The 11482-nt window shown below is 35.5% G+C and overlaps 1 protein-coding gene across 1 annotated transcript in view; it reads left to right on the top strand.

Moving 5' to 3' along the window:
• Positions 1-11482, top strand: part of Malrd1 (MAM and LDL receptor class A domain containing 1) — a 504118-nt gene that overhangs the window by 222914 nt on the left and 269722 nt on the right. The window contains exons 25-26 of the mRNA XM_013014599.1: positions 5073-5320; positions 9636-9924. Of these exons, the coding sequence (XP_012870053.1) occupies positions 5073-5320; positions 9636-9924 (537 nt within the window). The remainder of the gene's footprint in view (positions 1-5072; positions 5321-9635; positions 9925-11482) is intronic.

The following is an 11482-nucleotide window of genomic DNA, read 5'->3' as shown; positions in this document are numbered from 1 at the left end:
TAACGCAATTATAAAATTATTTCTTTGTTGCTTTGTATGTCCCTCCCCCACAGTATAACCCCTGCTTTCACTGTATTTGATGTCAGTATAATTTGTGGAGGGGAAGGGGAAAAACAAGTCGTTTAAATAAGGATACAGGTGGACCTGTTGCAATAATGAGAAGTACAAATTGTCATGTCAAAAACGAACTTTACAACCTGGGGGAGGGGGGATTGGGGGGAGAGGATAGGAAGGGATGGGATGGGTAAACAAAGGAGGAGGCTACAATGCTTGTTAAGAAATGTACTCACTATCTTGCCCATGTAATTGTAACCCCTCTGTACAGTATTTTCACAATAAAAAAGTCAACCAATCATTTATTGATGATGCAATCTTATAAAAATGATACTTGATACAAATACCATTAAACAGGAAAAGATTGGGGAAAAAAAGAATGAGGTCATTTGAATAGAACATTAACTATCAAAGAGAGTTGTCAACAAATGTCATCTGATTTTTGTCTCCTGAGATTGCTACTGTTGAGTTCTAGCAAGCTTTAATGAAGTTGTTATGACCAAAGCAAAGATTCCAGCCATCAAAAATGATCTACTTTATTTTATGAAGGCTTTATATCACTGATAATAAAACTTTCAAAAACTAAAAAGGGCAAGAAAACTTTAGTTCCTACTCACTATGCATATAAATCAAAAAAGCTTAAAATACTAGCAAAATAATATCAGTAATGTACTGGCATTCGCTTTTATACAAATGTCTAGTTACATTTCAATAATATTTTAATATAACACTTTATAAATATAACGAAATAAGTCTCTGAAAAATGTTAATTGGTAATTGCTGAAATTATATATTTAAATGAAGCAACTATATGTTTTACAGTTTGAATAACATTACTTTTGTAACATACTAATGATGCTCTGTCTAATGTTGGAATCATGAGGGTATTTATATTAAATTCAAGAACATACTAAGACATATCATTAATCTGATATTCTAAGAGATAATAGTTCTGCCAAAAAAAAGTTTTCTTAGTTTGGGGAATATATTTTGTTTTGAGTAGAAATAGTACATATCTTGTGAAAAAGACTTCACAGGCTTTAACATGATGTGTTATATTTTAAACAGTTATAGGACTAATCAGATATCACTTATAGGAGTAATAGTATTTATTTGAATTCATAGTCTTTGTATTCAAATGGCAAGTTCACAGCCATGGGAAATTTGCTATTCATATAAACAATTAAACAAGTGAAAATTACATAATGCTACTTTAAGAATAACTAAGCAGAATGGATGGAACTGACGTTCACATGCCCAGTCCAGAGAGCCTCCATTAAGTAACAATCACATTTGTAATTTGTAATAATGGAGGCCATCTGCCTCTTCATGAGCAACCAAGAGGGAGAAGATCTCTTATCTGCACTTTCTTGTTTGTCAGTTCACTTCTGCTACAAACCAAATTCAAAAGGGAATAGCATTAGAGTCACTGTGGTACATCATTCCTCAGCACACAGCTCTACTATTTAAAATGTAGTGTTGCTGAACTTCAGCATTTTATCAGCTGAAATAAAAATAATCATTATAGAGATGATATGATGATTAAAGGAAAAGATACATATAAACAAAGCTAGCACACAGCATGTTCAGCACCCAATAGCCCATTTCTAGTCTGCTTAATTTCCTGAGTGTACTTAGTTTCTAGACTATACTCTATAAATTTATATTGAATAAGTAAATGAATAGAATGTTGAGACCTCTTTTTTTTCCTTCAGAATTTGATCTTGTAAGATCTTGCAACTAATTAGATGATGGTCTTTCAAAGCCACACCTTTCAAATTGGAACAGTATTTTGTACTTGTAAAAGTATTGATCCGTGGGTAGATTATGGCATGTGGAAAGGTAGAATATAATTGATGAAACGTTGTAGACAAAAGTGACCATGTCTTCCATCGTTATGGCACACCTGCCTGGCACTGGTATTAATTGCACCATGGAATGCCAAGAATTGACATTTGTTCAGAGAACTATTTGCTACATTTTTTTTCACCTGGCACCTCTGATGAATGATGAAATATAAAATGTGAAATTTTTCTCTCTCACTCTAGTGATAAAAAATTCCAACAAATACACATATATTGTTTTCTTCATTGAAATGCCAGAATTAAACCAAGGAAACTTTCTCCAAAACTCTGTTAGAAATACAAGAAAAATATAATTTGTATTTCAAGATTTGTGTAGCAGTATTTATATACATTTTCTTTTTAAACAACCCTAATCTATTTTAACACACATTTTACATATAGCTTCTCAAGAGGCTTGTCTTTATGATGACTGTGTATTTATTTACATTCTGCAAAAGTTACCAATTCAAGGACAATGATTTTACTACATTTTATAATTTTAAGCCAATGCAAATAAATGATGTGTTAAGTTGGAATTTAATATTATTTGAGTGAAATATACTTCCAAGTCTTCTGAAAGAAGACTTTGGAGAATTTTAGTGTTAGTATTTAAAAGAAGCTATAAGCATGTCAGTCTATTCTAGGAAAGAATATATTAAAATGTACTTCAAATGTAAATTTAAAGTTGAATTAGTAATTGGATAGAAAATGTCATGTTTTAGATTTAATCAGAGGAATTATGAGAATTTTTCCTTAATTCTTAGAAACTGTAGAAATAATATTGATTGTTAAACCAGTTTTTTAATTAAGTTTGTTATTGTGAAAATATTGTTCAAAGGGGATATAGTTACATGAGCAAGGTAATGAGAACATTTCTTATCAAGCATTGTTGCCTCCTCCTTTATTTTTCCCCTACCATCCTTCCCTTCCACCTCCTCAGCTACACCTCCCACCCCCAACCCCAACCCTTCCACCTCCCATTCCAACCTAAATTGTAAAGTTCATTTTTCGACATAGAGTCTTGTACATCTCATTGCAATGGGTCAATCTGTATCCCTATTTAAACAATTTGCTTTTCCCTTCCCCTCCACAAATTATACCAACATCAAATACAGTGAAAATGGGTTATACCATGGGGGAGGGACATACAAACAACAAAAAATCACATATACCTTATAAATACATCCGAAACAATAGCAAGAAAGAGAAAAACCACTTGTGTCCCTATCTTGGGGTTCATTTCGCTTAACATCATTTTATCTGACCTTTTCTGCTTGTCTCAGACATATACTAGTTATTGCAAATAAGGAAAACCATGGGACCTATGTTTCTTGGGGCCTGGCTTACTTAATATGATTTTTTCCAAGTCTTTCCATTTCCTAACAAATGGGCAATGTCATTCTTTCTGATGGAGGCATAGAATTCCATTGTGCATATATACCACATTTTCTTGATCCATTAATCTACTGAGTAGCATCTGGGTTGGTTCTATATCTTAGCTATGGTTAATGTTGCTGCGATAAACATAGTTGTGCTGGTAGCTTTGGTATGGCCTTGTTTGTGATCATTCCAGTAAATGCCCCAAAGTGGGATTGCTGGGTCATAGGCAAGCTTTATGTGGAGCCTTTTTGGGGAACCTGATTGTTAAACCAGTTTTAAAAAGTACTAGTCCTGTGCTGGGAAGTGGTAGAGTGTTTGCCTTCATGCATGAGGCTCTGGGTTCCATTCCTCAGCACCACATAAGCAGAAAAAGCCAAAAGTGGCACTGTGGCTCAAGTGGTAGAGCCTTAAGCTGAAGAGCTGAGGGACAGTGTCTAGGTCCAGAGGACAAGCCTCACAACTGACAAAAAAAATTATAACATCTAAAGTCATATTTTATTGTTGGGTGATTCCTTAGCTGTTGGTATGATGAAATTGACATTCATTTTAGTAATTTTTTACACCCACCCCTAAATGGTATGGGAATTCAAAGCACCTGGAGCTTATTTTGTGTATGTAATCAACTGAGCATGGCCTTTGGTCATGGTAATGTTAAAACCATAAAGCAAAGGCATAGCAGAACCTGGAAATTATTAGGGTTTGTTTGGTTTGGTAGGATGAGGTAAATCATTTATCTAAGAGGTGCTATGGATTCTGCAAAATGATGTATTATTCTCCTGTGACCAGTTTGCTGGAGAACTGGGGCCTTTGTGGTTTCATGGGGGGAAAAGAATCATTCTTAGTCCTATCTAGATAAAATTAACTTAAAATATTTGAGCAGCTATTCAAATGAGCTGTAATTAAGAGACATCTTTATTTATTAGCATGCTATAATAGGTTGTTGCCAAGACTTTTAGCTTGTACCTTATTTCATATATAAGTATAATTTTTGTTTCAGTGCTACTACCCAAGGAAAAAAAATAATTCAGGTTTTAAAATAGTTCTAAACAAGAAATTTTTGTGCTTATTATCAAATTATTCTGTCATTATTATTCAGTCATTGGTAATTTGAGACCATACCTACTTAAAAATAAGGGCAATCAAAGTTTTAAAACAATTAAATGTTAACATTTATAACATTTTCACTACCACTACTAGGTGATTGCAGCCTTATAAAGGGATGACTTGAAATTTCTGCTACCCAGGAATTGGAGGGAAAAGAAACTTAAGCAATTTGTGAATAATAAAACACTCAAAGAACACCTGGGAATTACTTTGATATTCAATGCAGCATAACATAGTTAATTTTTGTAAATTGCTACAATAAATTAATTCAAATTATTACATCTTTTACTCTTCCACAGTTTTCTCATCTATAATATAAATTACTGTTCTAAAAAGTAATTAAAATGATTAACGATAACTTATTTTAGGGAAGCTAAACCTTATTACAGAACAGTAAACTTCCTAAACTCTCTACCAAGACCTGAGAAATAAAGATGGAAAGTGAGAAGTAATAAATTATATTGCTAAATAGATATTTGGATAAGAAAAATATTTCTGAGCAGTCTTGAGGCTACAGCTAGATTGTGGTAAAATGAACTAAAATATTCTATTTAAGTATTGCTATTATGATAGTCTTCATGGTGTCCTGATAATTACATGATAGGGCACGATCACTGTTATGCTGAATTGCGTACTATGAAGACGGCCAGTGTCCTTTCTCTCTAACACAGATGTGGACATGTTTTTCAGGTACCTCCAGTGGGCGTTGTGATTTTGAATTTGACCTGTGTGCCTGGAGGCAGGTTCAGGATGATGACTTTGACTGGAGTCTGAAAGCTAGCAGCCTCTCAGCTAGAAGTCCAGAGCCAGCAGTGGACCACACCATGGGAAATTCATCTGGATATTACATTCTTATAAAGAGCTTTTTCCCACAGAAGCCCATGAGGACAGCCAGATTATCAAGCCCAGTTATAAGTAGGAGAAGCAAAGATTGCAAGGTATTGGGAAAAATCAGTATTGTGCACAATTGCTCATCAAGTTACATATAGAAAATAGAATGCCTTGAGCCAGAACCAGTATGAGTTTGGACTTATTAGGTATAGGTCATAGAAAAGAAAAAAATAGATAAAAATGAAGCAATAATTGTTGGAAAAATTGAAGTTATTTTTAATTATATTTTATTATCATTAAGTAAAAGTACAAAGGATTTTCCATTCAGCAAATGGATGTCACTTCTTTCATCATGCTCTTTCGTCCCAACCGAACCCCTCCCCCCAAATTTCCTAGTTTCATAGGGTATGCATTACATATTATGACTGTATTTCCCCCCTTCCACTCTTCATTTGTCTACTCCTCTCTTGTAAACTTCTAGTTTCTTGTTACCTGTTTCACTTAGAGTTCATTTTTCTAAGGAATTACATTGCTTGAATTCTTGCAAAAACCCAGTTTTGTTTATACATTGGTGTACACTTGCGTACAACCATGTATGTGTTTACTGGTATATTTGTCAATTAGATCTAGCTTTCCCATATGAGAGAAAACATGTCCTTTGTCTTTCTGGGCCTGATGTACTTCACTTGATGGATTTTTTTTTCAGGTCCATTCATTTTATAATAGCATTTGAAAGAATTTCTCTTACAAAAAAAATGCATGGATACTGTGGTTTTAGAAACCAATGGAAACTTGCATCTTTATTTGCATGACTAACACAAAATAATATAATACTAGTTGCATTTCCTTTGGATTTATTGGAACCATAAGAATTTTACCTCCACCCACAAAAATTAAAAAAACAAGCAACATAATTCAATATCTCCTAGAATTTTTATAGACAAGAAAAAGTATCATGTGGTCCTTAATTTAGGAATGTTTAAGAAATATCTGTAGAATTAAAAAATATATCAAAGACTTTATGAGCTAAAGAGTTGCATATGATATACATATGTGCAAAGGTTCCCATTGTATTTATTATCTGTGATACTGTTTAAATTCTATGAAAAGTTTTGAGTCAGATTAGGAACTTTTACCTTTACATATAATACAAATTAAACATTCAGATATTATTCCATACAAACTTTGGCTATAAGAGACTGGTACATAAAAAAGCATGCCATTTATTTATATTTATGATGAGAAAATCTCCATAAGATGTTCTCACATGTATTTTGCTTTAGCTTACTCCAATATTTGAATACCAAAAAGAAAATAGATTACATGTAAATACTTATTAGCAGATCAAGTCAGATTAGGAGATGCTTACATGACATGGGCTTTATTTAAGTTTTCTAAGTTAGAATATTATGCTTTATTTAAGTTCTCTAAGTTAGAATATCTGTATATGTGCATTCACCATCCATGAATTTCACATGAGCTTTTTTCTGAGGTGTTTTGTTGTCTCATCTTGCATGGGTTTAACAGCTTAATTCTCACACTTCTACCTCCAGTCTTAGAAGGGAAAAGATTTTCTGAAAGAGAGAAAAGATACCAGATAAGAATTTTGGACAGAATTTAATCTGCAATTCAGATTCAAACAATCACAGACTATTATGAAAATTGGCAGTAAGTTCAGTTGTAACCAAAGATAGTGTGATAGTGTGTGTGCCTCTCTGTGTGCATGTATGTGTGCCTCTGTGTGTGTGTGTGTGTGTGTGTGTGTGTGTGTGTGTGTGTGTGTGTGTGTGTGTGTGTGTGTATGTGTAAGTCCTGGGACTTGATCTCAGAGTTTGGGTGCTGTCCCTGAACTGCTGTGTTCAAGGCTAGCACTCTGGCACTTGAGCCACATTTCCACTTCGGGCCTTTTGGTGTTGATTGGAGATATTGGAGATAAGAATCTCACAGACTGTCTTGACAGGTCTGTCTTGACACTGCAATCCTCGGATCTCAGCCTCCTGAGTAGCTAGGAATATAGGTGTGAGCCACAAGTTCTCAAACATTTTTATATGATTTTGTTTGCTTCTAAATGAGCAGTTCTTGTTACATGTTCACTATATGTCTGTACATTTAGCTCTATATACCTTCAAAACTTCTGAAAATTGCACATTAATTTCAGCCTTAGAAATCTAATTAAATATGATATGTTCTTATATAAATTCTTACATAAATTATATAAATTCCACTTTGACTCCTAAGCATTTTTTACTTACATACATCCCTTGAAAATATTTGAATGTTTTTCATACCATGGTAACTAAGAACATTATCCATCTCCTGTTTTCCTTTGGTCCAAGAAATACAGTCCTCACTGATAAAAGCATCTGCACCAGAAGAAAAAGACCCTTTTGAAGAAATGTCAAAAATATTATTAGGGATGGGTGATTCATTTATTAATATTTATGATATTGATTGAATACAATGTCAAAGGAAGGTGATAGAAATTATCGTGCCTCTCAAAAGACAAATATGTATATCAGCTAAGTAGACTGAGCTCACAGATTTTCAAGAGCAACATCTCTGTCCCTCTCTTTGTGCAAAACTTTCAAGCAGAAAAAAAAATGAAAGCTTACCTTTTTTGGTGGATGGAGAATTGAAGGAGTGCAAACAAAAAAGATGGGAAAAGAAATAAAAACTCCAAGTAATGAAAATTTCTAGTAAAAGATACCTTCCTAGCTTCCTACCTTCCTTTCTATTCATTCTTGCCCTGTGATTAGGTTATATCTGCTGATATCCATCATTATCTTCGAGAACAACAGTTGTGGTTGTTTGGGTGTGGATGTTAACTTGCAGGCATTATTTGGAAAATAACCTGAAGACAGAGAAGTTTTAGTTGAGACTTGAGCATGCCTTGTGAATGAAGGCATGGAAGACCATTTCTGGGGCTGCAGGCCATCCACACAGTACTGGCCCACACACACTGATGGTGCCAGCTGATGTGGCCCCAAGCTTTTAGGTTTCAATTGTGCCCAAACAAATAATTATAGAGAATATATTAGAAATATTAATCCATCTAAGAGATATTTTGTACCATTGAACATACCTGAAGATTTCATGAGCTGGGAAATTTGAATTAACTCCCCTATTCTTGTTCCTGTTTTATTTTTTTCTTTCTGTATCAGAGTCCTGCTTATATTCCTTAGTCACATCCTGTGCTCTTTTCAACGCGTTCATTTTTCCTTTCTCTGGAATATGGCATGCATTATTACCAGTGTTTCAATGATGGGTTTTTTTTGTCCTGTGAAGATCATCTCCATAATCACTTTCTCTCATTCTCATTAGACAAAGAGCTTTACAAAGCTTAGAATTGCTATTGTTCCTAATATGTACAAGTCTTTCCCCCAGAATTGTCTTTCTCTTCCTCTTGCTGTGTAACAGTGACTAAGAATCAGGTAAACTCATTCTTTGACATCTCACATTGAAATGTTAATCCCTGAAAATACTTATCAATTTCTGCTCAGGGAAAAATTCCTAAGGCTGCTCTTTTATAAAGTCTGTTTTCTGTTATTTCAAAGAATATGTAGAGAATTGCTATTCTTGTGGCTCTGCTATACATAGTGGAGCCCTGAGGATCTTGGAGGAGTAAAAATGTGTGTCAAGTACAAGAATGTGTGCAGCAAGCAAGAGAGCATTTTATGATTTAAGAAAATGGCTTAACTTGTTCCTTTGATAATGAGCACAGTCTCACAATGATGCCACTAATGCATTCATGAAAGCACTGCCCTCATGACCCCAGTGATTTCATAAACTCCCATCTCCCCACACTTTTTCATAGCTGATTAAATTATCAACACATGAGTTTTGGAGGAAATATTCAAAACATACCCTTGAGGAATCTTTCTTTTGGAAGTCACAGAAATTGAATTGAACTCATGTATGACTAAATTCAAAACTTAATGTACTAACGAGGTGCTGTTGGCTCACTCCTGTAATTCTAACTGTTCAGGAGGCTGAGATCTGAGGATCATGATTCAAAGCCAGCCAGGGCAGGAAAGTCCATGAGACGCTTACCTCCAATTAACCAGCAGAAAACCAGAAGTGGCGCTGTGACTCAAGTGGTAGAGCACTCACCTTGAGCTGAAGAGCTCAGGGACAGAACCCAGGCCCATAGTTCAAGCCTCCAGACCAACAAGAACAACAACAAAAACAAACAAACAAACTAAAAAACACTTACTGTACTATCTCTGTATTATCTTCTGTATGTCACAATATATCATTCAAGAACAGCCCAACTTCCCTGGGTATTAAAGTCCTCACTGAAGGGCAGACTGTGCAGTTTAATTTTCCTTTCCTGGTAGTAAAAGAAGAGTACTGTGATATAATTACAAGCAAAATTGAATGAATTGCACTCATCCTATCTCACCTTCCTCTTCTTGGTTGCAGATCATTTTTCATTGTCACATGTATGGCAGTGGCCTTGGAGCCCTTGCCTTGATCCAGGTATCAGTCTCAAACCAAACAAAAGTTCTCCTTAACCTCACTAAAGAACAAGGCAATTTCTGGCAGAGGAAAGAATTGCCATTGTTTGGTGATGAAGATTTCCGACTCATATTTGAAGGCACAGTTGGGAAAGGTTACCATGGCAACATCGCCCTTGATGACATCGTACTCACGAAAAGTTGTCTATCATCACACCATAACATGGAAGAATTGGCTGGACCTCTCCCAACAGGTATGTTTTCATTCGTGCTTGCTTTGGTGTTTGTTCAGGGCATGGATATAAAGGAAGGAGATGGGGAAGTAAAAAGACTCATACCTAAGATTTCATAAATGATTGAAGGAAATAAATCTCTTTAGAAGTTACTGCTTAAGCTTTTACTCACTTCTAATCTTTCCTCCAAGTGTTGTTATATTTTCCAGTTCCTGAGGTCTCTACTCATTTTCTTATATCAATGACACATGAGAAAACTCTTTTGTTTGTTGTCTTAATGGGTTCTCAGCTAATGTACATGCTGGTTTAATGTAATATAGCAACGTCAAAGCAATGTTATGCTGCTTTAATTGGACATTATCATGGTTACACTCAGGGGCTGCAACCTGGTAAATCCTTTATTAAACTAAAAATATTGTGAGTCAAAGGTGCATTTAAAGGGGCTGGGATGTAGCTCAGTGGCAAAGTACTTTGTTTAGCAAGGACAACTTCCTGGGTTCGATCCCCAGTACCAACACAACAAAAAAAGACAAAAACTCCAGTTTAAAAAGTGCATTTAAAGGCTGGGAACATGGATAGATTTGGGCCAGAAATCAAACCTCAACACTGCCCCCCAAAAGTGTACTTAATGTACTTAATTGAAACCTCCCATGTTCGCACCTGCCAACTATAGGACCAGTTGATCCCTCTCACCACTGCGTAGCTGAGTGGGGGCCTGGCTCACCACTGCATGCTGAGTGGGGGCCTGGCTCACCACTGCATGCTGAGTGGGGGCCTGGCTCACCACTGCATGCCGGCATCCAGGTAGATTATCATGCCCTGACTGCTAGCTCTGGAAAGCTTAAATGGGGGCATTTCATCTACTTACTAGATTTTAGCAGGGTTAAGTACAAAGAAAAGCTTTACTATGTCTGCTCTTACTCATCTGTTCATCTGGGGGGGAGTATTTTGATAGAGTTAACAAGTTCGGCAAGAAATGTACTTACTATCTTATGTATGTAACTGTAACCCCTTATGTCCATCACTTTGACAATAAAATGTTAAGAAACAAAGAAAAACAAAAAGCTTCTAGAAAATGTTTCCCTGTGAATGGTTAAATAGGCTTTCCCTTGAAATGTTTCAAACATGATACCAAAAAATTTATAGGGTCACTTAAAGATATGTACAAACAAATTGATGAAACTATGATAGAAAGAGTCCTGATATAAACAGGGAAGGAGTCCACTAGTGTAACTCCTATGAACAACAAAATGAAGAAATGAGGAAGTCAGAACATGTATTGGAGAGGGGGGATGTAAGAGGAGGATGCAGATGAATTAGAGAGAGAGAGAGAGTCTGGGCAAATAGAGTCATAATATTGAAAGTACTTATGTGAAAGTGGAACCAGGTAAGTGCAGGAGTGCATGGGAAGTAAATTGCGGAGTGCATTGGAAGAGAAGGGGGAGAACAATGGAAGGAGTGACACTGCTCAGGATGCGTCGTTCTCATACACTGGCACGTTGAATTCAAGCCTCATTGTGCAATTACTTAAAGATACTGGAAAAATGCTATAGGAGTTATGAACAGTTCAGATCTACGT

The sequence above is a fragment of the Dipodomys ordii genome, unplaced genomic scaffold, assembly GCF_000151885.1.
Source record: "Dipodomys ordii isolate 6190 unplaced genomic scaffold, Dord_2.0 Scaffold24, whole genome shotgun sequence".
In the NCBI taxonomy this organism is placed as follows: Eukaryota; Metazoa; Chordata; class Mammalia; order Rodentia; family Heteromyidae; genus Dipodomys; species Dipodomys ordii.
The sequence above is the reverse complement of the archived record's forward strand: the minus strand, read 5'-3'. Positions and strand labels throughout refer to the sequence as shown.